This window comes from Kogia breviceps, chromosome 19, assembly GCF_026419965.1.
Source record: "Kogia breviceps isolate mKogBre1 chromosome 19, mKogBre1 haplotype 1, whole genome shotgun sequence".
Taxonomy (NCBI): domain Eukaryota; kingdom Metazoa; phylum Chordata; class Mammalia; order Artiodactyla; family Physeteridae; genus Kogia; species Kogia breviceps.
In genome coordinates this window covers 5,534,064-5,561,982 of record NC_081328.1, presented here as the reverse complement: position 1 = coordinate 5,561,982, position 27,919 = coordinate 5,534,064, and the positions used below count along the sequence as shown (strand labels likewise).

The 27,919-nt window shown below is 49.2% G+C and overlaps 2 protein-coding genes across 5 annotated transcripts in view; both read left to right on the top strand.

Moving 5' to 3' along the window:
- SHISA6 (shisa family member 6) overlaps window positions 1–9,514 on the top strand; it is a 236,621-nt gene extending 227,107 nt beyond the window's left edge. For 2 of the 4 annotated variants that reach the window (XM_059046622.2, XM_059046621.2), the window contains 2 exons: window positions 5,656–5,808; window positions 7,478–9,514. In XM_059046622.2, coding sequence (XP_058902605.1) covers window positions 5,656–5,808; window positions 7,478–8,028 — 704 coding nt within the window. In that variant the 3' untranslated portion in view covers window positions 8,029–9,514. Of the gene's footprint in view, window positions 1–1,820; window positions 1,878–5,655; window positions 5,809–7,477 lie in introns of all 4 variants that reach the window. The other 2 variants (XM_067021104.1, XM_059046620.2) reach the window with 2 other exon arrangements.
- Window positions 9,515–20,674: 11,160 nt separating this feature from the next.
- DNAH9 (dynein axonemal heavy chain 9) overlaps window positions 20,675–27,919 on the top strand; it is a 263,407-nt gene continuing 256,162 nt past the window's right edge. Inside the window, 3 exon segments of the mRNA XM_067021483.1 lie at window positions 20,675–20,693; window positions 21,478–21,769; window positions 21,771–21,993. Coding sequence (XP_066877584.1) covers window positions 20,675–20,693; window positions 21,478–21,769; window positions 21,771–21,993 — 534 coding nt within the window.

Sequence of the window (27,919 nt, the reverse complement as noted above, 5' to 3'; positions counted from 1 at the left end):
GTTTATTTGATGTTGCCATATTGCTTAAAAACAAACCAAAAATAACAATAACAACAAAAAACAATGAAACTGGTTTTCTCCTTGCCTCTGGAGGACAAGCTGAACAAATCTATCCTTTATCTCCCTTCCTGGATTCTCTCTTCTTGCTTAAATCCAGATCCAGGGTAGAACTGATTCATTTGGCATTTGGCAAATAGTTTTTTCCCTGGATATAACTTAATATTCTGTTTTGAGAAGGGAGAATATCTTCATGTGAGAAATGCTGGCTTACCGCCCAAACCTCTACCCCACTGGATAGAGTCCATGACTATTTAAAGACCCTGGTCTGAACCAAAGGAATGATATAAATGATTCCATTGGTATGGGAAATTTTGTCTGGTAGGAGCACACAGGATGATTTGTCTTGGAAATGACCAGAGACTAGAACTAAGAGAAATATGAACAAAAAAATACATTGTGGGCCAGGATTTAGGATATGGTCATAGGAAGAGGATTTGGGGATTCACTGGATGGATGCAGAGGATGAAGGGAGGGAAATGGTGAATGAGGACTGAAGTTTAGCTTTCCAAGCCCATGGAACGTCGGTACCATGGACAGAGCTTGAGCATCCGGAGAATAAAATGATGAGCTCACTTTGGGACATGATGGTTTGGGCTAAGAGCAGGGATTTCACAGGGGTGACCAGAAGCAGTTTAAAATCTAACCCTGCAGACCAGATGGACCTCAAGCTGGAGGTGTAGACTTGAGACCTATCAATTTGGGCAAGAAGGTGGAGCCTAAGTCTTCATGAAGACACCTGAGCCTTATGGAGCACTAGTATTTAGAGAATAAAAGAGAAAAAGGGACCTAGTGAAGGAGCTTAAGAATGAGTAGCCAGAAGGTATAATGCCAAAGGTAGGAAAGATGATTTTATCCAGGAAATGGAAGCAGACCTAGACCTAAGAGGACGGCAGAGCTGTGACCCATGGTTTAAAACTAAAGCTGAGACCTCATGCCTCCTCTTTCCCTTGCTTTAGTTGAAATTAGATGCATGCACCAACAAAAAACAAAAATACAATGTCAAATTGAAGCCATAATACAATGTTGAATTGTGCTTTAGTGGTAAGCCAAACCATTCAGTTTTAGAAGCGCTTAGAATACCTTGAACTCCTGGCTTTAGCAACTATGACTCTATTAATTTTGTGGCTTGTTCAATCAATGTGGACTTTTGCATTATTAATTAAAACCAATGCTTTTGAAATATCAGGCTGTGTTACTTATAGGCAGGGCAGAGCCTAGAACCCAGGACTCTGGATCCCAGGCAGTGGGCAGTTCATGTCAGCTTGCCACATCTCAGGATGCACCCAGATACCTGTGTATAAAGACCTGGGACAAATCAAAGTCCCATAAAGTGTAAGCACCTTAAGTTACGGCATCCTCTTCCTGGCTAACCATACCTGAACACCCTCCTCCCCCCAAAAAAGATCTATTTCCCCTGCCCAGTTCTCTATCTCACATATGTGTATTTGCCAAATGTCCCCTAGTCTCCATCCTTCTCCTCCTCCACCCCAACAAAGCCTCTATTGCTGGTCAGCCAGATCCACAGATGTGGGTGGGTCATCACGGTGACAGAGGAAGCCCTAATGCAGAAGGAGAGAGACAAAAACAGCAGAGGAAGGACCCTGCCCTATTTCTAGGGTAGCCAAAGGTCTGAGCTTTTTAGAAGTGCTTCCTTTGACTCAGAGAAGCATAATAGAAGTCAAGAGAGGTGCCTCTGTGTTGGAGAGACCACGGAATTCCTGAACTCTTCTTTAAAAATTTTTTTTTTCTGTGATTTTCAGGTGATCATCAGTATAACCATCCGATTTTAAGCAGCGCTACCCAGACCCCTACACATGGTGAGAGATGATTGAGAGTGTTCTGCGTTCCATCCTCACTCCAAGGGGCTCCATCCTAACTACTGATGCCTATTATGGCATCAAAACGTGGTCACTGGCTCATTGAAGCTAAGGTGTAAGAAGCCAGGTACCCGCCCTCCTCCAGGGCCACAATGCCTCACTCTCACTTTTAGACAATTGTCCCCCTAGTGTCTGTCTCCGATATCAGAGTGCTCTTCTGCCACGAAAGGGAAAGAGTAAGCCCCTTTCTTAACGCACTTCACTTGCAATCTTGATCTCTTCTTGCAGCCATAAATTCCATGTGTCCACAGCAAGGAGCGAACACTCTCCTTTGCCCAAGGCTACTCGTGGTACCATTTAGGAATGACATGAGATGTGAAAAATTCTATTGATGCTCCCCAAACTAATTAAGATTTACTAAAACTCAAAACCCAGCTGGATGACCTGAGCTTCAGCTTCCCAGCAGAGGAGGAACCTGAACGTTGCAGAGCACAGGCATGGCAGCAAATTGCCAAAGGGTTACAAACCCATGCTTCCCTCTTAGGTTTCAACATCCTCCCACCAGATCGCAACTTACCATTTGGAACTGCAGTGAACAACTGTTTCTTGGTAAATGCTCAAAACTCGATAGAACATGACAGCCACGTAAATTGTGAGCTATCATCATTCTTCTGTCTTTGCTGTGAAATAATGAAAACACCATTAAATTTTAGTGAGCGAGAAACTGAAAACAAAGATAAATTCTGCAGCTCGCCTGGCAGAGAGACCTACCCCTCTCATCTGCTCTATTTCTGCCTTATAATTAGGAGAACAAAAGTGGACTGTTTTGATGTCCCCCTGCAGTGCTCAGCTCCTAGTGGAAATATATGATGAAAGCAACAGTTTGGTAAGGTATTTCAGGTTTCGGGCCTAGGAGAAACTAGAACTGGAAGAAATCAGAGAGATCAGTTAAAAGAAGCTGGTAGCAGTGGTGGTGCTGGCAGTGGGGAGAGAAAGAAGGGTTCAGATATGAAACATTTTGGGAAAACTTAGTTACTAACTGAATATGGCTGAGGAGAGTCAATTATGAGTAAAATGCAAAGCCACGATCAATGAGAAGAATGGAGGGTCTTATTAACACAATCTAAGGAATCAGGAAAGCAACCACTGTACTGAGGGTGGAGCTGTTGATGGTGAGCGTGGATCTGGACATCGAGAGCTGGATATGACTGTAGGATTTGCGAGGAAAACCACTCAACGGGCAGTTAGAAATGCAGACGTGAAGTCTGGAGGGAGGTGACAGCTGAAGAGGTAAGTTATGCTTTGCAAGCAGTAACAGAAACCTTGGGAGTAGGGGCAATCTGTGCAAGAAGGCTGGAAGAGAAAAGCAGAAGAGCAGAAGCAGAAAGCCTGGGGGAGGCCCATGGTGAGGAAGCAGCAGCAGGGAGAGGAGCCAGAAAAGGCAAACGAGGATGCTCTGCTTGCTCCGTATCCTTCTGAGAGAGTAACTACGAGCTGGCTTTCCCCGGAAGAAGCCAACACAAGCGCAGCCCCTGAATACAAAAGGAGGAACCATTCTTCCCTCCTCTTCTTCCTGTCTTCTTTTTCTACCTGGTGCGAGGAGATGAGCGTAGATGAGACCCGATCCCTGTCCTTGAGCGGCTCGCAGCCTAGTGGAAGCCGGGTTTTCTCTGCGTTCCTCCCTTCGATGTTTCATTTTGCCCAGGAGCTGGCAGAGCAGCTCTCAAGAGAAGAGGCAGCCTGTGTCTACCTGATTAGCAAATGAGCATTAGTTGGAGCCTTAGTTAGGGCCAAGCACTATGAAGGCATCAGAAAGATTGGAAAGCAAGACTTCTGCTGTCAAGGAGATTGCAGTCTTTGGAGATCAGCAAGACCAACTCAAGTCAAATGATTAGAGACCACATAGACACTAAACTGGGTGGTATTGACCAGGAGAGCAATAGGGGCTTGAAGATCAGATATCACTCTTGGCTTTAAAGGTGTGATGTTGTCATGGCGAAGAGTCTTGGGGGAAGGGAGAACTTGGACAGAGGAAGAATAAGGAAGGGCATTGCAATAGGAGAGAGCCTGAGCAAGGGGGCAGGGGCAATCATGGTGGAGGGAAAGAGCAAGGAAGGGCTGGCTTTGGCTCAGTGGCAGGTTTTGGACAACAGTGAGGGGTAAGAGCGTCCAGAAATGTTGCATTTGGAAGTGGGTGAGCTGAGTGATGCCCTCAGTGGGAGTAAGATGCCAACAGGCAGGGGGAAGTTCGTGCTTCTCCAGCATGGCCCAGAGGGAAGAAATCAGAGCTCAGGGGCTGTGGCTATTACCCAGCTCTGGGGAGCAGTGCTCCCGGCTTCCTACCCACTCCACTTCCTGGTATCTGTTCCGATCTGTGCCGGGGAGGCTCTTTCAGTACAGCATGTTCTGATCACTCAGGGATGTAGAGCATCCCCCACCCCCTCACATATGTACCGAGCTGGCGCGAACACCAGCTCATTGGCTGGGCTCCCCTGGCTCCTTCCCCAGCGTTGGGGGTATCGGTGAAGGCAGGAAGGGATACAGAAGCCAGGAGTTCCCTGTATTGAGGTTGCCCTTGGACCAAGCCTAGGAGTCCTTCTCTTTGTCCCACGGTTCACAGCACCCTCTTTGGACACAGACCACTGATACATCTGTCCAAAGTTAGAGCCTGCCCTTTCTTGGATGTTCCAAACCAAGAGGATGGAGGAATGATGCAGGAGCCACCCAGCTGCCTCATTTCTGGGAATGGTACCACTATTTCCCCAGCAATACCTGTTAACTTCTTGCCGTGCTTCAAGTCAGCCAAGCACCAAGGCATGCTTGTCTTCCTGCCTTGGATCTCTATTCCTTTTTGTACCCCATCTTCACGGTCACTCAGCACCCATACCTGCATCTCCTCTTCCCCCAACTCCTGCGTTATTCCTAATCTGGCCCACAGAGCCCAGCCCAACTCATTCACCTCATTAGCCATTCACCTCACTTCACTTTGTGCTTTCCTTCCATGTCTTCCCCGCTTCTTTTCCCCAGGTCTGGCACTGAACAACTCTCCCTTCTCTCTCTCTCTTAGACTTTGTAATCTCAAGGGATGGAGGGAGAAAAGCAGAATGATGTACTAGGCATTTTTCCCAGGTTCTTTCCTCCAGCAGCTCAGAGATGGCTAAGGGGGCTTCAGAGGAAGGAGCAGGGACAAGAGGAAATGGCTTTGTAGCTCACAGTGGCTTGTCAGTTGCAGGGCTTGGAGAAGCCAAAGGTGGAAGGGGTGGTGTCAGAGGTGAAATGACCTCGCGGACAGTGTGGGCTGTAGTCTCGGTGGAGCTGGGCCCTGGACCCAGTCCTGTGGGTATGCAGACAAGATGGGTCACTCTACCTCCTTCAAACTCAGATATTTTCTGAGCCCGAGAGCTAGTATGCCTAATGCTGTTGGGGAAAGGATAGAACCTTCACACCAAAATAGATGATTTTATGACACCCCCCACTCAGCTCCATCAGGCTTACATTTTCATCAGACAGCCCAGTGATATACCGGCAGAAAGAGTCTGCCATTCAAGGAAGAGTAACCTGCCATCATGGCCAGTGCGGCCAAAAGCACCTGCCCCCCAGCCTGTTGGCAACTGAAGCTGAGCACTGAGGGAGGCTGAGTCACCAGCATCACCTGTGTCCTAGCACAGGGGGCCAGGAAAGCAGGACGGGGATGAGAGATGGAACCTGAATGCTTCCTTCCTGCCTGCCCCCCAGGCTCTGTCCCCACTAACGCCACGACCCCTCCCTTCTTTTGCAGAGAAGCCTCGGATGAACAACATCCTGACATCGGCCACCGAGCCCTATGACCTCTCCTTTTCCCGCTCCTTCCAGAACTTGGCCCACCTGCCCCCATCCTACGAGTCCGCAGTGAAGACCCACCCCAGCAAGTACTCATCCCTGAAGAGGCTAAGTAAGTGGGGTTTTCCTGGGGCTGGGGTCTGCCTCTGGGGCCTCCACAACATCTTCCTGTGTCTCACTCTCTTGCTGTGCCCCTGAGGGCATGGGAGTGGGGTGTCCCAAGAACAAAGAGCAAGGTGTAGCACGGCAGAAGAGAACAGACAAGTCCCTTGTCTTTGTTCTCTAGAGTGTGAGTCCATCTTCTCCCTCAGTAGAATGGAGGCCATGGGATCCTCAGAGCCACATTCCCATGGGAAGCAGTGCTTCAACTCATGTACCAGGTTAACTACAAGAGAAAGCCTTTCCCCAGCCTCACCCCACACCTGCCTTCTTCAAACCCTGGGCCTTCCTTGCTCCCTCTCTGTCTTGGAGTAAAGGCTCTCAATGCCAGAGCTTTCTCTGACACTCTTCCCAGAGACCGGCTGTGGAAGGGCCCATAAACCAGCTCCCTCCCTAACCCCGTTAACACTGTCTTGGGAACCTGAAACTCCCCACTCCACGCACACACCCCATTTCACGAGTTGAGCCCAGTACATCCCATGGTCCCAGCTCTGCCATTTGAGTCTGGGGAGCTCTAGGGATTGATGGGTTTCAGATGATACAATGTCAAGAAGGTACATGGCAGGAGAGGTCTTCTCTTCCAGCTTTCCAACCCCTGGACCTTCTGCCTCCATTTCCCGATGAGTCTATTTCGATGACCACCCAGCTACAGGGCCGAGCCTGTGCTTGACAGTACAGGGTAACCTATTGTGATAGAAGTTCAGCCCATGAGTCCGTATCAGCCACCGCCAAGGCGGAACAGTGAGTTGCTACGGCTAAAAATGGGAATCCCGCATTCTGCAGGGATCTGGAAGGCTGTCTGTAGGAAGCCTCATTCCCGAAGTGTGGGGCAAAGAAGGCTTGGGCGTGTCCTGGGTGAGTTCAAGGGTGAGCCTTGGGGGGGCCTCGTGGACCGAGAGATGGGCGGAGCATCTGAACGAGGTGCACACATGGGATTGTCCGGGCCTGCTCGTGCTGTGGGCACAGGCGAAGCACGCATAGACTTGATTCTGTGCTTGTGTGGAGGCTGGATGCCCATGGGTTGGCTTCCTAGGCATAGGCTGTTACTCCAGAGAAGGTGTTACTATGTTTCTAAGTTACCAGTAAGCATTTTCACAAGCGCCTCCTGGATGGAGCATTCTGCTTTATTCTAGCAGGAGTCTGGTTCTGCAGCCCAACTTCCTTGGGGAGAGGTTCTGAGCCTCATCAGAAGGCTGCCGGCTGCTCCTTGGGTGTTTCAGCAAGACCCAGGGAGCTGTCCTGTTTCGGGACCACGGCGTGTCAGGAGCAGCACCGGAGCAGGAGTTCAGGGTCACGGGCTTGCCATCTATTCGGCCATGAACTCCCTGGAGACCTCGAGGGAGTCCGTTAACCCCGGATACTCAAGGTGGTCCAGGGACCAGGGGCATCAGAATTGCCTGGGAGCTCCTTAGAGTTGCGGACTCTCAGACCCACCCCAGAGCTAGGTCAGAATCAGACTCTGCATTTAACAAGACCCCTGGGGTCTGGAGAAGCACAGCCTCTACCTGTCTGGGCGGCAGGATCCTAGTTGGATCCCGGCTGCACTGTCACAGTGTTGCCCCAGCTCACTCCTCTCTCCCTCTCTCTCTCTTTCCTTCTCGAACTGTCTCTCTCCCCTACAGCTGACAAGGAGGCAGACGAGTATTACATGAGAAGGCGGCACCTGCCCGACCTGGCCGCCCGTGGCACCCTCCCCCTCCACGTCATCCAGATGTCCCAACAGAAGCCGCTGCCGCGAGAGCGACCCCGCCGGCCCCTCCGGGCCATGTCGCAGGACAGGGTCCTGTCCCCGGAGCGGGGCCTGCCGGATGAGTTCGGCATGCCCTACGACCGCATGCTGTCGGACGAGCCGCTGCTCTCCACGGAGCGCTTGCACTCCCAGGACCCGCTGCTGTCCCCGGAGCGGACGGCCTTCCCCGAGCGGTCCCTGCCGCGGGCCCTCTCGCACACGGATGTCTTTGTGTCCACGCCCGTGCTGGACCGCTACCGCATGACCAAGATGCACTCCCACCCCAGCGCGTCCAGTAACTCCTGCGCCACCCTGGGCCACAGCCAGACGGCGGCCAAGCGCCAGGCCTTTGCCTCACGCAGACACAACACCGTGGAACAGCTGCACTACATCCCAGGCCACCACACCTGCTACACAGCCAGCAAGACAGAAGTGACCGTGTGACCGGCGGGGCAGGCAGGCCAAGGTGGGTCGAGAGGGGCCTGGAGCAGAGCTTCCGGCTCTGGATGGCTCCCTTCCCTTGACCCCTCTGTAGGAGCTGGGGGTGCGCCGCCTTTGCCCGGAAAGCCATACTCCTGGGACGCGGCCGGTGGCCTGGCGCAGCGCGCTCGGACCGGGGATCTAGAGCTATCACCCTCACTCTTCCAGTAGAATCGAAGGGGAGGGAGGAGCGGGGCTAGTTCCCAGTCTTGCCCCGCCCCCCCAACTGTCACCAACTCCCTTTCAGTTCCACATCCCCTCTCCCCGTGCTGGGGGCTCAGAGACCCTGGCCTGACCCCGGCCCGAAGCTGCCTGGGTTTGAATTGGCCAGTGGGTGCAGTCAAGGGGCTGACCCTGACCGAATAGGCAACTCGGTCTCATTCATTTCCTTAAAACCGCATCACAGAAATCTTCTAGTGCCTAAAAACTGCCCGCTCGCTCTCTCAGAGCCAGGGAGCTGCTGTGTCCATAAGCACAATAATGATTCTCTTCTGCCTGCTGGAACTCTCTGGTCCCCACTGGGTGGCCCTTCCTCCGCCGACCCCCTGGGGCCCTGTGCCCCCCCTCCTCCCCTAAGCCCCGGGACAGGGAGGGGTTCCCTTCCTTCAGCTGCCTCTCCACGGGTGGCAACGCCGCCCCATTCCAGCTGGCTGCCCCGCCCACAAGGCTCTGCCCCTCCCCCAGCCTTAGACCCCACCCCTGGGCTCGCCGGGGCTTTGCTCTAGTCCTTCCAGAAGGGTGCAGGGACTTTTTGGGTGCCCTCCCCAGCAACCTGGTGATCTCCACACTTCCTCCAGGCCTCTAGGTCTGAACTGTGACCTGCCACTCTGGCCTGCCTTCCCCTCCCTGCTCTCCTCCCAAGAGGCGTTTGCCCCTGGCCAGAGAGCTGAGGTGGGGGGGCCACTGTGACGCCCTGGGCCTCAGGGGCTCGTCATTCCCATCGCCCAGGGCTCCCACCACGCACGTCAGGCAGGACGGAGGCTCGGGCTTCTGTAGAGGGGCAGCTCAGCCCCAGGCAAGAAGGACCCTAGGTGGCTGTCCTGCACCTTGCCTGCTCCTCTCTCCCGATCACTGCCCCCCTGCTTGGCCCCTTCTCTGTTTAGAACTTGCTCTCTCTGCCCGTTTCCCCACCCCTCCCCCACCTCCCATTCTCCTGCAGCTCCATGACTCTCTCCTGGCTGCTGCTTCTACAGACCAGTGCCTCCTTTGGATCAAAGGGACAGAGACCCATTAGCAGATGCAAATAATGGTACTCCGGGCTATTGGTCTGGGAGTTAACTGGGTAGCTCCTCCGCAGTCGCTCCCCTGAAGGAGATCCATGCCCTCAGCTCTCTTGGGGGGCTGCCCCTGCCAGCCCATCTCTTCTCTGCCTCCAGCCTCGGGGGTGGGCGGGATGTGACAGCCACCTGGAGAGCAGACAGTGAACAAAGCAGCAGCCACTCCCTGGGGACTAGAGCCTGTCCCCAGGCTCTAGTGGGGGAGAGAAGGGGCTCCCCCATTCTCAGGGCCAGGGTAGCTCCCTGGGCTGGAGCTGGGGGAATCGGCTTCAGACTATTGGGTGAAGGTATGATACTGAAAATGTGACCACCGCCACAGTCAGACGCGGAAAGCAAAGACCGTAAACTGGGCTTTTAGATTCCCCGGTTCGGCATACATTATGTATGGCCCTTTAAAAAGGGGGGCGGGGCAGGGAGAACTCCTCAGTGTCAGCCCTGGGAATTTTTAATCTAATCCACAGAGAAATCAATTGACTGATTCCTCTTACTTATTCAAGAATTCCAAAGCTCTTGTTCCCCCCCTCCCCTCAAGGCTCACCATCACATGAATCAGGAGGGCATTGAGCTGGGGGTGAGGGACACGGCCCTGAAGTCCCCAGCGGGGTGGTGTCACTGGGTCTGTGAGGCTGTGAGGACAGGGATAACTCCGCTTCCCTTCCTTACACACACATAAACCTTCTCACGGGCTGGTCCCTAAGGGTTTATGAGGCTTTGGTCCAGAAGGTGAGGCTAAGAGGGTTGGGCTGGAGGCAATCAGCTATTCCTGGAAACGAACGTGTGTCTGTCACAGCTGGTCCTCCCTGCCCACTGCTCTCTAATCCAGCCCTCGGCCAGTCCCCTTGAAGGCTGCCTGCTGGTGCAGAGGGGAGAGGACGTGAGTGGGTGAGAATCACTTCCCCAGGTGTCTGCACACACGTATATCTGAACGAGAAACCAGATCTCATTCTGTGTCTGAAGCATCATCTCAGCACCAAGTCCTCCGGCCCTCAGGACGATGCTCCTCCCAGCCCTGTGTGTCCGTCTCAGGGGTTGTTTGATAGATTGATTCCAAAACATTTCTCATCCCAGCATTCCAGCTGCCCAGTTTAAAACCTCTGGTATCACTCGGATCAAAGACTTCTACCTGAAACATTACTTCTTTTAAATGATTCTTCTGTTTCACCCTTGGGTTTGGAAGGAGTGAGGGAGGGAAGGAAGGAAGGAAATCAGAGAAAGAAGTCTACAGACTTGCTCCAGTTCAGTCCCTCATTTCAAAATCCACACAAATGATACCTTAACTGGGACACAGCAGTATCTCATTTATCGGTCGTGCCATCCGTGTTTGCAGAATAAGCAAAGCTGAGTTACCGGACAAGTTCTTGTAGCAGATGAGAGAGGGTTCTGGGGCTGGAACCCAGATGTCCTGACTTCCAGCCTCATCAGGCTGGTGGCCACTACCACACTTGGAAGGGCTGGCCCTTCCCCAACAATGGAAGCCCACCTCCCCCAGCAAGGGAAGCCCAGAGCCCAAAGTTTCCCTGTGCTTGTCCAGCTCTCTGTGTGAGTTTCCATTGCTCTGCTGGTAACGCACTGCGGTCTGCATGGGTTCTCTCCTGCCCTGAAGGTTCTTGCTGATCTGCTTGGCCTTTGATGACAGCGAAGCTCTCACAATCTGTCAGGTCCTTCCACCTCTCCTGCCTCACTTCCTCCAGTGAACTCCTGGCTCAGTGAGCTCGTAAGTCACAAAGGTTTTCCCATGAATTCCTTGAGCCCACCTATGGGCTTCTGCCCTCAGGGGTCGCCAGTGTCTTGGGTGATGGGTCTGCCTTCAAGAAAGTTCCAACCCTTCTCTTAATTCAGACGTCTTCTCCCCTCTTTCCACTCTCCCACCTGGAAACTGACCTCAGTCTTCTATGCCCATCCAGCCCTTCCTCCCTCGCATCTCCCCCGCCTTGCCCTTTTCTTCCATTGACCTCTCTCCATCCATACTTTCTTTTCCCTGGTCCTGCTGTACTTCCTGGTTCTGAAATGTAGAGCTCTCAATGAAAACAGTCCCAGAGTGAGACATCCTTCAGGTCTCTGCTGGCCTCATTGCTTTGTTCCTCACCTCCTGTCCCTGCGAGATAAAGGGTGGGAGCTGCTCTGTCAGAGGCCTCGTGGGCCGAAGGTCAGCTTTGGTTCCTGCAGCTGGCACGTCCCTGAAGCCTCTGCCCTGGACTCTTGCTAGCCCAGAGGCTCCTGCTCTGGCCAAAGATTCATATCCTTTTGGAGGGCTCTCGGCCACTGTTCCATCTCACTTGTGCCTGTCCTGCTTGTGTGTGTCACAGAGCCCTCCTTGTCCCCAAAGACTGGAGAGCCTCATGACTCTCCAAGCATGGGGAAATAGCCGTTCCAATGACCCTGCCACCAAACAATCCATTTTCTTCAGAGATATCTTGTCTGCCACCAGCCTTCTGGCCTCAAGATTCCGTTCACAGATAACTGTGGGCCTGACCCAAGGTAATCTGCAAGGGTTGGTTGCCAATGACCTGGGTCCTAGGAAGCACCTGCTCTGTTCCCCCCACATACCTTCCTCCACCATCCTCCCCAAACCTGCGAAACTTGGCTCTGCAGTATTTTCAAGGGAGCTCGTTGTGTTTCAATGAAGTGTTTTTCAGGGTTCCTATTTTTTATACATACATACACACACACACACACACACACACACACACACACACACACACACATATAAGTGCAGCATTTTAGTGACAGATTCGATATGAAAGCTATGTCTTCCTAGGCTCTATATTTGATTTCAGAAGGCAGCGTACTACAGGAGGAAAAAAGCACAGGGCTGAGGCTCTTGGAGACGTGGGTTCGGCCCTGGCTTTGTCTCCGTCTTGCCATGTGACCAAGGATGAGCCACGTTCTCGCTCAGCGCCTCCATTTCCCATCTGTAACGTGAGGGGCTTTGACCAAAGGAGTTCTGAAGTTTCATCCTGCTCTTACATGTAGGGCTCCCATTCCCCATTGGCACCCGCTCCCCTCTGCATTCCTCCCCTCCTCAACTGGGCTGCACACATCCCATTCCATCCGCCCCACGGCAGCATCCTCAGATGCCCTAGGCAGCCACCAGACTCCTCTCCAGAACCTGGGGAGGGTCCTGTGGTCGCAGCCACCCAGGGGTGCTCTCCTGTCTGATGGTGTGAGAGCCTACCCATTCAGTGGGTTACCAACCGTGTGTCATGGAAGCCGCCCCCCCCCCCCCATCTAGACACACCTAAATCATCTTAGGTGTCTGTGTCGTTGGGGAATTCTGAAGTTTTCATTTTGATGCGGTCCTTAAAGCTGGAGCGAGCTGGTTCTGATTTCAGAGAGGGGACAGGCTTGAGGAGAAAGGTCCCGAGGTTGGCCCACAATGGCATGAAGTTTGTACTTGAGGACAGCTTGGAAATGCGTTCCAAGCCACGGAGGGGCATGCGCAGCAGAGCCCCTGTGGGGCAGTGGATGTTACAGCCCCCTCCAGAACCTGTGTCCTGAAGACCGAGTCCAGACACTGGGCTCCGTTCACCTGGAGGAGGAGGAGACATCCCCCCTGGGCTTCTAAGAGGTGGGTACCCACCCCATCCCCGTACCTTTCCAGCCCCTCCTTGTGACACTGTCATCCTCCCGGTGAAAGCTTGTGAAGAAGCAAGAATTGAGAGTCCAAGTCAGTATCATTGAACCCATCTTGTAAATCGACAAACACGTCAACCATCCGTCAGTCAGAGAAATGACGTCATATGTTTTCTTAATACCGTCCCTCCCGAGGGAGAGGAAGACCCCTGCACAACCTTGCTGTCCACTCCTGCTGTGACCCTTGAACGCCACTGCCTGGGAGGACTCATCCATTTGCTTCGTAGTGGCAATATTCCTCTAGTTCTATAGCTCAACTAGACATTTTGTAGTAAAGAATTCTTGAAATTCTCTAATAAAATAAAAGCAATTCTTACTGTAATGTTTTTAGTTTGGGGACACAATTTCCTAAGGGGAGATTAATGAACCTTTTTATGCATTAGCCCAATTTATGGATTCCATGTTTATTACATTATGGTAGTACTGATGAAAAGTACCTTTCTATCTGCACCTTCACACAGTTTCCTCATTCCTCATAAGTAAGCTTCACCATGAGCAGTGCTCCTGTAACTGCTGCTTCTGTACAAATCTCATCGTTCTACTTACCTGTCAAAGCACATTCTGTACGTACTGTAAACAGATATCACTTTAGTAAGATTTAGTCTTAAGGATTTTTCCACTTTTGTCAGTAACAGATATTTATGGATTACAAAAATAATAAAGCCGTTTCAACATAACCTATGTCTCTTAAAATAGCCACATGCTCGCTTCTACAAACACAGAGCCAAAACTAAAGGTAACTAAAAATCACAAAACGATGTAGCAGATCACTGGAGGTGGGGGCACAAACAGAGATTGACTGCAGATGGGGATGAGGAAGATTTTAGGGTGATGGTAGCATTGTAAAACTGGATTACGGTGATGGCCACCATGGCATAAATTTACTAAAAAACATCAAATTGTATATTACAATGGGTGAACTGCATGATATGCAAATTCGATTTTGATAATGCTTTAAAAATGGTGAACAAAAGGAATGTAGGAAGGTAGGCTTAGAACAAGTGCCAGTGGATAAGGTGTACCAACTCAAAGCAGAATCAGAAGTTACAACCTTGTACCCATATTCATCTACTCCAGCATTATTATTCTTGGACATTAGGCCTTAGTTTGGTTTTAGAGTTAGTGCTTGCAGTTGCCATGGGTGACCAGAGTACAGGTGGTTAAATAGCCATGACATTTTAACCAGAGAATGAGGTTGTACCATGAAAATTGATTTAGATTTGGAGTCTTGCTCAAGACCTCTTTCTCTGGACTTGTTTTTCTAATATTATTTCCTTTGGCCCATATTCACTTTTGCTGCGAAGGTCATCTGTTGTTCTGTGTTTCTGAATTTTCCCCATAACCTAGATACTGGTGGGCTCTGCTTCAGCAAACAAAGTACTGCCAAATAGGACATGGTCTTCTGCCAGCTTCAGCACCTCCATAGTTCCTAGAATCCACAGTCAGTTATACTCTCTTACCAACTGCCCAGCTCCTTTGTAATTAAAACCATTCTCCTTGGCTGAGTTGAGCTTATATTCAAAAATCCTTTTATTGTCTCTCACCAATGGCATTCTTTACCTAGGACAAAGTCATGAACCTGTTTACTATTCCAATACATAATAACACGTAACCACGCATATCCTGAAACCTCTTTTGCTCACTCCAACAATCATTATTACAGTGGATTACCTCTAAATCGTGGTGTCGCTAATCCATGATGACAGAGCAAAAGCACACACACATTACCAGTACAGCAAAGCTTCATTAATCTGTGTTCATTGTTGGAAGGAAACCCAAAGGAAGACAAAATTCTGAGTTGGCAAAAAAAAATTATTTTTAGAGAAGTGCAATTTAATTACAATGCTTACACATACACAGCCTGGCTAGATTAGACTAGCAATATGTTTCCTCGTAGAAAATCACAGGAGACCTTCCTTACCGAACAGGTAAGACTAATGTGTAATTGATATAAAAATGGTCAAGAGGTTTGAGTCAAGGAATTCTGAACATGCTGAATATGGTTCTTAAATTGGCTAAACATCCACTTTTTAAAAAATTTATTTTATTGAAGTACAGCTGATTTACAATGTCGTGTTAATTTCTGCTGTACAGCAAAGTGATTCAGTTATACATATATATACATTCTTTTTCATATTCTTTTCCATGATGGTTTATCACAGGATATTGAATATAGTTCCCTGTGCTCTACAGTAGGACCTTGTTGTTTATCCATTCTATATGTAATAGTTTGCATCTGCTAATCCCAAACTCCCAGTTCTTCCCTCCCCACCCCTCCTGTCCCTTGGCAACCATACATCTGTTCTCTATAAACATCCACTTTTAAATATCATTAACTCAAATAATTTGTTCAAATTTTCCTCTTTGATTCTCAAAGTTAAACCTCAGTTTGGCCCCTGTCACAGTTGTCACTAATTCCAAATTGGTGAGATCTATAAAAATGAGGTCTTAATATACCATCATTAATAAGCCAAGGCCAGAGAAAACCCATGTTGGAAGCACTGAGATGCCAGGGGTCTTGGACAGCCTTTCACCTTCCATGTCACTTTGGACACTGAACTTTCTCCTCTCTGGCTGAGCATGAAGGAAGTACAAAACCTCTAGGGAGGAGTAAGGAAGATTTTCCTTCAAGATTCTAAGAAGAAAACCAAGGACCCTCACTCTTTACGCTGCAAATGTGTCAGGAGTGGGAAATTCAGAAAGAGCAGAGGTTCAAAGGAATGCTTGGAAAGTTCCAGAATAAGTGAATCAGTAACTTTTATACCAGGGATGTGTTGGCCACAATGTCATCCCTGGGCCTCTGTGTCCTCATCTGTAAAGGCTGGGATATTAGACAAATAAAACAAAATGAAACAAAACCCATGTCTGATATATTTTATCACTGGATTATCCCAACGCAGTACTCAAATTTTATCTGGGCTTCTAGGTAGCTGAATGAATTCCAGGTACCATGAAGTACAGACTTCATCTTGGAATCCCAACTCTTTCCCAGCCCCCTCCTCATCCTACACCCACCTACATGACCAGCTCAGTGGTGAACAGAATTTTCCAGATGTTTGATAATACATGTCCTACTTCATTCCGTCATGCAGTCACGACTGAATATATATTTAGAAATTTTTGTAATCCCGTCCCACCAGAAGGGTCAGCACCCCAGGCCTCTTAGATGTATGATTTCTTCTGAAATCAAGAGGACCACATCCGAGAACTAAAGTGAATGCCAAGCCCCAAGAATTCCTGCAATCACAAAAAAAGAAAAGAGCTGAGAAGGTGTGTTTCTGCAGCTTTCCTTGTTCTGCCCACCCGTTTCCTGGGGTGGAAAATGTACAGTTACACTCTATAGGTTATTATAATTAAGTGGTGTGCGGAATCAGTTTTTTTTTTTAAATAGCTTCATCGACTCTTCACGGCGTATTTTTGTAAGACAAGTCCATGTGAAAAGCAAGTGAGGATGGTTATTTAGCATGTTTAATTAAGTATTTCTTTCACCCTTCTGGGAATTAACTATTGAATGGTGAATAAACACAGGGAAATGTGCCCATGTTAATTTCTGGTTCGCTGCCTTGATTCAAAAGCAGGGTGAAAAGCAAGGGCTGAGTCTGTGATCTGGAGTCTTTATATAACAAACAAAGCGATTGAAGGGTCACCCCTCTCGGGTCCTATAGGAATTGTTCCAGGAAGAATCCCTTTCGTGTTTTCTCTCCTCAAGTGTCTCCCTGATGGATTCCTTGCCTGTTACCAGTTTACATCTTCATCTCGAAGAAATGTTTCTTTCCCTGCCAGTTGCATCAGTTGTGACTCATATGTAAGAGGGACAGAAAGCCCAACTCAAACTGGCTGCCTGGGGAGAGCATGTCTTGCTCACATCAATGAAGAGTCCAGTGTAGGGGCTGCAGCTCAAACAGGGTCATCAGCAACTGCTTTCTCTTCTCCATTTCTTGCTCCATTTTCAGATGACCCTTCTCCTCATGGTGCCAAGGTGGCCCCATTAGCCCTGCCCTACATCCTCCTAGGTTCAAGTCCAAGAGAAACTAGAATGGCATTATTTACCCCAACAGTCAAACCAAAGCCTTGGGTCTGACTCTGCTGTTCTGATGGGATCACATGTCCATCATCAGATCATTGACTGCTGATGGGGAATGGAATAATCCGATTAGCTTAGGCCAAGTCACACGCGTCAGCCCTAGAGCTGGGAATTGCCTTTGCTGACCCTCCAAGAACCCCCTTTTTGTGGTTCTGCAGACATATGCTTTTGGAGATCTCTCCATGGGCTCCTGCTTTGCAGGTTCTGACACATGAATGCTATGGCTTCTTACACGTTGCCATGAACTGATCCACCCCTATATCCAGGCAGCAGCAGAAAACAGCATTTTGCCATTTCTAGGTAACTCAGTCACTTCCGATGTCTGTGTAGTCTTCAGGTTTCTTTCCTTTTACTCTTCTCCAGAGGGTTGGAAGTTCCTGAGGGCCTATATATCTTCCAGCCATCAGGAGAGGGTGGACATCTGTCCTTTGTACCATACACTGTCATCCACCAAGGCCTTTAGGCAATACAGGTACCTATTCTGTTTTCTTCCTCAGCCTGACCTCACAACTGGCCTTCTCAGCATTTCTGTTCTCCTCCCAACCATTCTACAACGATCTTGGAAACAGTCAGTTCCTATCCCTGAACCTGCTAGGTCAAGGCAGCATTGAAAGGCTGCCCTCTATTTACTCTCCTTCAATCCTGCCCTCATCCACTGCTGCTCTAACTCCAGGCACCAGGTTGGATAAGGGCTTCTCCACGTGTGCAGTTTCCCATGTCTTCCCTGGGGAGCCAGGCTCAAGTGTCCCTTCTCCTGGACACCCAAGTATGTCTGTAGTAGCTGTCATGTCATCCCCTACCCTGAACTCTCCTAAAAGGGTCAAGAATTCTACAGTCATAGCCAAGTGGTCCTCTACTTTGCCTCCCCAGCCTCCTCCTCCCCATCCTAGAAAGAGTTCTTGTTCTTCCTTTTAAGGAAATCTGCTTATGAGATCGCCAAGCGCTCTGAATCCATCTACAGCTTAGCATTTACATTCTAACCTCTTCATCCACCAGACTCTGCCCTGTATATTCAAAGCCAAGCTCTTGGAATTAAACCAAACAAGCAACACAACATAAACCTTTTCTCCCTCTTAAGTGCTTGGCTCTTACAATAGAAGAAAAGAAATAGCTTGGTTTTCACGGCTACTGTCTCTGCTCTGTATTTAAAAACTATTGAGAAATTCAATGGACTGTTTCAGGCTGTAGCCACATTCCCAAGGCATTTCATGTCAATAAGCCACCGAGTAAAGAGCCACAGGGCAACATCCAAACATATAGGAATGGAAAACCTCAATTAGTATTTCAAAATGCATCCCCTACTTGTAATTGTTAGCACACTCAATCGGTTTACATTACCGGAAAACCAGACCAGAGAGTGCAAGTGGAAAATAAGTAACAGTCATTCCATAGAACAACCTGTCCTGCTGTGAAGAAACACGTCACAGGAGAACCAAATGGGCTCTCATAATTTCAGGCAAAAATCAATTTAACGGGACGTTACCTATATCCTAAAACATTTTTTTAAATCACAAAAATAAAAAGGGAGAAAAAAATTCCTTAAACAATCATGTGGTTTCAAAACGTGACCTACAAAGGAACAAAAATCAAGCTCGCTTCACACTTCTCTCCAACAGCGCATTTCAGAAAACAGTGGAACAGTTTTTACAGACCTTTGAGAAAAACACAGGTATTATCCTAAAATGTTCTATCTCCCTAGCTCTGGGCTGGAGATATGGGTTTGAGGGCCATTAGTATAAAGGAAAGAATTGCTGCCTTGGATGGGTGGGTTCATCCAAGGAGAGATTTTAAAGTGAGAGGGCCGGAAGCTCTGAGAGATGCCCAAGCAACACTTATATGGAAAGGATGGGCAAAAAGGGAGTAGTTGGAGAATGAGAGGAAGTGAGCATGAGGAGGATACTTGTCATGGAAGCTAAGAGACTAGTGAATCTTGAATCTCCTGGGTTGAACAGAGCCAAGAAGTAAAGTAAGATAGGGCTGATAAGAAAGAAGTCACCAGTAATAGACCTAATATAAAATCTGTAAAATTGGTCAATCACCATTTTAAAGATATTTGATATGTAATTTTAGAAATCTAATGAATTATTAGCATTTATTCCCAGTAACTGAAATGAACGCCCCACAACACTCGAGTGGAAGAAATGACACATCTTTTTTTATTTTTTATAATTGTGAAGTATATCATACATACAAAGAAGTCCAGAATATATACGTACAGTTTAAGAGGAATGATAAAATGAAAATGCATAAGCCAGGTTAAGAAATAAAACATTACCAGGGGCTCCCGTGTACCCCTTACCATCCCATGCCTCTTTGTCCCCAACAAGAAGGGATCAAAATCTGAATTTCGTGATAACCACCCACTTACTTTTCTCTAGATGACTACATATGTATATCTGCCTGAAAAAAATATTCTGTTTCATTTGGTTTGAAACTTCTAATAAATGTACTCATCTGTAACTTGCCTTTTTTGTACAACATGATGCTTTTGAGATTCATTCTGTTGATGCATGCAACTATAGTCCTTTCATTTTCACTGCTGTATAGTACTGTATTCTATGAATAGTATATACTGTAATTTATTTATCCATTCTATCATGGATGAACACTTGGTTTGTTTCCCATAATTTTGCTGTTATGCACAATGTAACAATCAATATTCTTACATGTATCTCCGGGATGGAGCCCCAAGTAGCCTGGACTCTCCTTCTACACATGTATCCAATACATCTGCCCATGAGTGTCTGACATCTTCACTTAGGGCATTCAAGGTGGCTGAGAGGAGACCATTCTAACAATGCATGCATGTTCTTTGAATTAAAAGTTCATCATTATTTTCTAATATTTGATACAGAAAGGTTGATTTAGATTCAATACCCATTAGCAGCATCACAAGAAATCTCAACATAACGTTTGTCAAGGAAGAAAAGAAGAGCTGTTAAGATTCTGTAAATAGGGTTTCCCTGGTGGCGCAGTGGTTGAGAATCTGCCTGCTAATGCAGGGGACACGGGTTCGAGCCCTGGTCTGGGAGGATCCCACATGCCGCGGAGCAACTGGGCCCGTGAGCCACAACTACTGAGCCTGCGCGTCTGGAGACTGTGCTCCGCAACGAGAGAGGCCGCGATAGTGAGAGGCCCGCGCACCGCGATGAAGAGTGGTCCCCCCTTGCCACAACTAGAGAAAGCCCTCGCACAGAAACGAAGACCCAACACAGCAAAAATAAATAAATTAATTAATAAACTCCTACCCCCAATATCTAAAAAAAAAAAGATTCATGTTGTAAGGTGGACACTCTTCATCACAGCACCTCCTGTGCCCCACTTATTATTAAATCAGTCATTTTACCTTCCACCTACTGGCTTTTCCTGAGGGGCTCTTATTAGCTAAGCTGCCTTTAATAAGTGCTTATTCTGTTAATATTCCTTTGAAGCCCATTCTAAATGTTCTTTTTACCCAGAAACTCTGCAGTCTCTGATTGGTGACTAAAATCAGGGTGGTAGGGCAGAGAGGAGCTCATTTCAGAACTGCAGGCATCCTGCTGCCCGAATTGTCCCTTTCCTTGTCCCATTCTCACCTTACATGCATGCAAAGGGCCAAGCTATTTATATCCTGAGCATGGAGAAGGACTCAGCAGGTGACAAATGCTAATTTCTGAGGTCAGGAAAGGTGCTTCACATTATCCTTTTTTGAAGACAAGATGCAGACAAAGGGCAGGACAGGGAGGCTCTGAACATCCTACATATTGAATAGTGCTTTGTTGCATTTAAGAACTCATTGCTGCCATACCCATGGAAATCAGTGATCTCATAGTTTTAGCCCCCATTTTTCAGATTAAGCACACACTCAAGGCATGGACAAAGCAGGCCAGTAAAACTATTTTATTTTCTTATAATTGATATTAAAATTATGAAGCTAAGCTGTCTAATATGACAGCTACTAGCCACATGTGACTATTTAATTTTAAATTAATTTAAATGAAAATGAAAAATCCAGTTCCCTAGTAGCACAGCACATTCTAAATGCTCAGTAGCCACATAAGCACTGTTATAAAATATTTCAGTTATCATGAAAAAGAAATTAAAATTTGATTGATTTCCCTTACATCTCTTTTGTGATTTGACATTGTTTTTAACTTTGAATTACACATTTTGGGAGTAGGTGGGAGAACCATAATACTTTCAGTGTCTGGACACCTCTAAAGAATTTAATGTGACCTTAGCTAGCACGCTCCTTAGCAGCATTTACATCCTTGATCTCCCCTCCATGCGCCTCATCCATAAGCATGGCCCCGACAGTCACCCACGAGCACCTCGAATCCACGAGTTCAGACGCGAAACCTGAGCCTCGGTTGGTTTCCTAGCAACGGCGACGCGACCCCGCCCCTTACCCCGCCTTGCCTCTCCTACCTTATTGGACAGGAGTGGGCGGGAACAGTAGTCAAGTGTCCAATAGGAGGGGAGCGGAGGAGGGAGCCCTGGCCGCGTCCCGGTCGCCCGGGAAACCTCTGCAGGCAGGTTCGCGCGCAATACCGAGCGCCGAGCAGCTGCCCGCGCTCGCTGAGGAGAACGCGGACTGGGAGCCCGGCGCTGACCCGCGGCTGCGACTCCTGGGGGCCTACGTGGCCCGGAGCCTGCGGCCGGCTGCGGGCGCCTGGGAGCGCTGCGCGGGCTCGGCCGAGGCGAGGCAACTGCTGCACGCCTTCCTGGGCCGCGGAGGGGCCGCGGCCGCTGCTGGTGGTGCGGCCCGGGCCCGGGGGCCTGGCGGTGCGCGCGGGGCTGGACGCGGGACCCGAGGCCGGCGCGCCTCGTGCTAAGGGGCTTTTTTGCCTGCGCACCAGGCCCGAGCTGCCGGGGCCCGACAGCCTCCGCGGAGCAGTGCTGTGCTGGGACCTGCCCGCCACGCCGCTGGAGCATCTGGCCGCTCTGTTCTCTGAGGTGAGGGTGGGTCGGTGGCACCGCGCTGGCTGCTGTTGGGGGGGGGGGGGGAGGAGGCGGGGCCGGCGTGGCGGGGCCGTGGGAGAGGAGACTGGAGCTGAGCTCGAGGAGTTAAGAGTAAAGTGGGATGGGCCGAGCTGGCGGGAACCTAGGAGCCTGGGCTGCCCCCTGAGATGTGAAGGCGAGCCGGGAAATGGCAGCTGCGGGAAATCTGAGCAGGTGCTGGGTGCGAGTCAGGCCATCGCGGGGGGCTTGCTTCATTCCTGCTCTGCGTTCTGGCCAAAGTCAAGGCGAGGCTAGATTCTGAAGAGGGCCTGGGTCCTGACCTCTTTTTGAGGCGCCATTTCTGAATCTCCCCTGTAAGCTGGCATTGCAAAAGCCCGGGAGTGGTGGACCCAGGGGCATTTCCTATGGGTCAGTGAGGTGAAGGAGGTGAAGGGCTCTCCACGCTCTTTACTTCTGGAGAAGAGTTAAAAAGGAGAGGTGGGGCTTCCCTGCTGGCGCATTGGTTGAGAGTCCGCCTGCCGACGCAGGGGACGCGGGTTCGTGCCCCGGTCCGGGAGGATCCCACGTGCCGCGTAGCGGCTGGTCACGTGAGCCGCGCGGCCACTGCGCGTCCGGAGCCTGTGCTCCGCGACGGGAGCGGCCACAACAGTGAGAGGCCCGCGTACCGCACACACACAAAAAAGGAGAGGTGGCTTGGTTTTGATTTTCGTGTCCTTCATGAACCAGAGGTCACCCCTGTGCCCAGGTAAGAAGTTGAGGCCTCCAGTTGGAAATGTCCAGCAGGCGTTTGGAGGGGCCAGCCTGGAGCGCAGGAAGGAAGGTCTCCGCGGATGTGGATTTTTGGAGCGCTTTGGTGGCACCACAGCAGAAGCCTCCGGAGTGCAGGGGTGCCCGGGAGAGAGTCTTGGGACACTTAGACCTTTCTGGAATAGGAGTGAACGTCCCTGGAAGTTGGGTGTGTGCTCCTGGAGGCTTGATGCCCTGCTGTGTGATGTTTCCTGTCACGGGTGCTGTGGGGAACACCAGAGAAATAAAGACAAGATCCCACCTGTGAAATTCACCATATATATATATATATCTTCTTCAAAGCTAGTGTGACTGAGGTGGAGACAGACCTTACCTGAAGTTGGCCCCAGTGCTAGCATTGGGTCCTGGAGGCTCCCTGCTGCATCAGGTGTTAGGCCTTCGGTTGCTTCATGAGGAAACTTTGGGGAGGGGGAGTTCCAGAGAAGGGTCTGGGGTGACAGAGGAGCTCTAGGGGACCCAGGGAGGCTAGGTTTCTCAGTAGATATGGAAGTATTTCAGTATTTTAATAACCGAATGGCTTTACTGCTGTGTGTTGTCTGAACACCATCCCTGCAGGAATGCAAGCTTGGATCAAATTCCCTCATGAGCGGTGATGATAGGAAGTGCTTGAAAACAAACTTATGGTTACCAAAGGGGAAAGGGGGGTGGGGATGAATTGGGAGATTGGGATTCACAGATACACACCACTCTATGTAAAATAGATAACCAACAAGGACCTACGGTGTAGCACAGGGAACTCTACTCAATATCTTTTTTTTTTTTTTTTAATTAATTAATTAATTAATTTTATTTTGGCTGCGTTGGGTCTTCGTTGCTGTGCGAGGGCTTTCTCTAGTTGCGGCGAGTGGGGACCACTCTTCATCGCGGTGCGCGGGCCTCTCACTACCGCGGCCTCTCTTGTTGCGGAGCACAGGCTCCAGACGCGCAGGCTCAGTAGTTGTCGCTCACGGGCCTAGTTGCTCCGCGGCACGTGGGATCTTCCCAGACCAGGGCTCGAACCCGTGTCCCCTGCATCGGCAGGCGGACTCTCAACCACTGCGCCACCAGGGAAGCCCTCTACTCAATATCTTGTAATAACCTATAATGGAGACGAATCTAAGAAAGAATATATATACAACTGAATCACTTTGCTGTACACCAGAAATTAACACACTGTAAATCAACTATATCTTAATAAAAATTTTTTTAAAACTTTAAAAAAATTTTAAAAAGAAAATAAGATAAACATAATGCGAAATAGGTGAATAGATTTTAATTTACAGAATAAAGACAGTGTTTATTGATATGGAAGAAAAAAAGTGCCGTTGGGTTCCGAGGACAGACATATGTGTGTGGTCTGAGAGCCCTGCTTCACCTCCAGTGCTGAACTGGCTCCTGAACAAGGAGAAGGATTAGAATAAATAGACAGCAGGGTATCTTCAAGGCCTGCGTACCGCAAAAAAACAAAACAAAACAAAAATAAATAAAAAATAAACAAAAAAAGTAATGATTGATAATGGGACCGTTCTAAAGATAATTTTCTTTTTATGCTGGCATAAAAAACCCACATAAAATTCACTCTCCCAGCGATTTCCAAGCGTACAGCACCACATTGTCAACCTCACGCACATCATTGCATGGCAGATCCCCAGAGCCGTCCCCCCATCCTGCATGGTTGAAACTCTACACTCACTGAACAACTCCCACCCGTCCCCCCCTCCCCCTGGCAGCCACATTCTACTTTCTGTGTCTATGAATTTGACCACTCTTGGTACCTCACGTAAGTGGAATCATGACGTATTTGTCTTTTTGTAACTGGCTTACTTAACTCAGCATAATGTCCTCAAAGAGGTTCATTCTCAAGGTAGCATGTGACAGAATTTCCTTCCTTTTTAAGACTGAATAGTATCCCACTGTATGTATATATACCACATTTTCTTTATCCCATTCATCCATGGATGGACATTTAGGTTCCTTTCACCTCTTGGCTATTGTGGATAATGCTGCAATTTAAGATAATTTTTTTTAAAGGTGTAGAATTGTAGGTATAGTATGCTACCGGTTCTGCTAAAAAAGAGAAAGGAGGGAGGGAGGAAAAACATTCATTTACAGAGTAATCCACAGGCCCAAGGAACTGGGCGATTCAAGTAGGTACAGGGGTAGGTAGAAGAGTTACTTTCTACTGTCATGCTTTTATACTTTAAAAATTTGCACCACGTAAATGTGTTGTCTTTTAAAAATCTAATAATAAAATAATAAATAATAAATATAATAAATAATAAATAAAATAAAACAATTTATTTTTAAAATACCTCGAGGCCTTTACTTGCGTTTCTCAAAACCTCTAACAGCAGTTCTTGGGCCATGCAACCACTGCCATCCCATCCGCTTTTTTCACACCCCCTGAAGCTGATCCAGAGCCACTTCAGGACCCTGCTTCCCTCCCACTCATGGATCAGCCCCTGGCTGCGTGCTCCCCTGGTCCTAACACCTCCCGTAAAGCGGCACTAAAGCCAAAATATCCCACCTGGATGAGAAAGTATTCTTTGTTGGTGGGGGTGGGGTGGGGGGTGATATTAACGAAGGAATGAAGCTATAAATTTGAACTTTTCTGTCCCATTACAGTGGCACAAGGTAAAAAGCAAATGCATCCAGGAAATGTTTCCAAGGGAGAATTAACAGAATTTAGAAACCAGCCCTCCTGCTCCCTTTCTTCCTCCTCCCAGTCCCTTCATTCACGGCTGCCAGGTTCCTTTTCCTAGAGCTCTGGAACTTGGATGCTGTTTTGAAGTTTGGCGTTTTGGAGAGGGAGTGTCACCCACCCTTTCTAATCAGGTGTCCAGTCGGGTGGACCCCCAACTGTTGCCCAGTGCCAGCTGGTGCCAAATGAAGGAAACCAGGTCCAGCAGAGCAGAAACTTTATTCTTTAATCAAGGAATGGAGAAAGGGGAAGCTCCTGCTCTGAAAACGCTTCTCCCCAGGCGAGGAGAGGGGTACCCTGTACAAAGCCGGGTGAACAGCAAGGGCGGGGTGGGGCAGGAGGGGCGGGCATGCGCAGAGCCTCCGTGCGTGCGTCGGGAGCGCCTCTCCTCGAGCGTGTGCCTGCCCTGCCGCCATCTTGGACCATTCCGGTTTCCTCAGGTACTGCGGTTTTTCTTCCTTGCCGTTTTCGCGGCCTCTGCCTTAGTTTCCCTTAAGCAAGTGCAGCGGTGGGCATAGGTGGATGGGTTGTTGAGGGCAGAAAAACGGAGGCTGTAGGTTTGTTTCTGGTAAAAGTGTGGGTCGTTTTCCCCGTGAGAGGAGCATGGGATTTGGAGTCGGGGGGACCCGCGTTCCGTTGCTGGCTCTGTCGCGTTCGGCGGGGATGGTGTGAGCACGCTAGCTCACCTCTGTCGGGATCGAAGCACCCTGCAGGCTTGTGAAATTTAAAATAACCGATCAGGACGCTTGGAATAGAGTGTTAGCGTCACTGAGTCCAAGCCTGTAGTGCTCGTCGCACGGCAGGCTGATAAATCGAGAGAGGAGGTGTTGGGGCAAAGAACAGTGGTTTTAATCGGAAAGCCAGCAGCCCAAGAAGATGGTGGGCTGGTAGAACCATCTTCCCTGAGGTAGAATTCAAGCTTCTTTTGTACTAAAGGGGGGAGGCGGTGCGGCTGGCATTACAAACTTGTTGGCGCTTGAATCCTTTGTTCTCGCAGCTGTTCGCAAAGGTCTGATCACCGTGTAAACTTGTTATTCTCTGTTCTGCAACTTTTTGTTGACACATTTAAAGGTCAAGCCTGGGAGGCAAAACCTTGGGAATAGGCTATAATGTGTGTTTCAGGCTCTAGGCAACATCCTTTTACAAAGATGCAGAGCCAGCGTGATTAAGACAGGAAACAAAGCACAAGGGTTAGAGCTAAAGGAATAGATAGAAAGTGGAGTCAGGTTGGTTCTCTGTTAACGTTAGTTGTAGGTTTTCCCTAAAGGACAAGAATTACTGTGACTCTACATCCCCCTTAAAAGCTTCCCCACTTCCTGTCACCCACCCTTGTCACTTTGCTCTAACCCAGACTCATCTCTCCCCAAAGACTCAGCCTTTCTACCTCTGAGGTGCGACAGGCATCCTTGCTCCTCTTTGCTCCTTCTCGATTCAAGGAGAAAACAGTCCAGTTTGAATCTGATGCCTTTAGACAAAGCCACCTTCACCCCCATTGCTGTGTCATAAATTGATAGCACCGCCCTCATTTCCCCACGATTGGGCTTCTGCTCACTGTGACTCTACCCCAGCGTTGCTCCCATCTTAACACGTGGCTCTTTCAATAGACACATAAGTGATCCTTGATTAACCCGGCCTCTGGGCCCCTTGAACCTTCCTCCTCCGCTGACCTTGTCGCCCTTCCTATCTTAACCACGCCTTCCCATGCTGTTCCCAGTCCTTGCATTACCAGACCACGCCCTGGTGATCCAATTCCAGGCACCTCTTTCTCTGACCCTACTCCTGTCTTTCCGGCTCACTCTCCCCAGCAACCCCCTACCACAAGCCTGTGACCCTGCTAGGACCTGCAGTCCATTGATCCTGTCACCTGCCCTCTGTCTGTCCTCCACACCCACATCCTTCCCCCCTTCCCCAGCTCAAGTGCTCCATCATTATCATCGCGGCCTCTGTCTTGGCGTTGTCGTACGTCTTCGGCAAAACCATAAATCTGGTGAACTCCAACTCCCTGCCTACTGTATACCCGCCCTCGTGAAGCTGAGCAAAAATGTCTAGACTGCGTGTCTAGACTTGCTGTGTCCTGTCCTTTTCCTCACTCGTCAGGCTCTTACCACCACATTGCGTGGAAAAGAAAGAGTTGTCAACGTCGCCAGTGACCTCTGCTTGTCTGAGTCACGTGGCCATGTTTCAGTCTTTTTCCTGCTTGACCCGTGAGCAGCCTTTGGCACAGCTCATGATGACCCTGTCCTCCTGGAAGCACTTTCTTCACTTGGCTTTCAGGTCACCAGTCTTCTGGTTTCCTCCTCTCACCATCGCCATTTCTTCTGTTTCCCCTGTTGGTACCACCCCTGCTTCTTGCTAACTTGCTGACATTGGAGAGCCCTTAGGCTCATTCCTTGGGCATCTTCTCTGTATACACTCAGTTCCTTGGGGGGCACT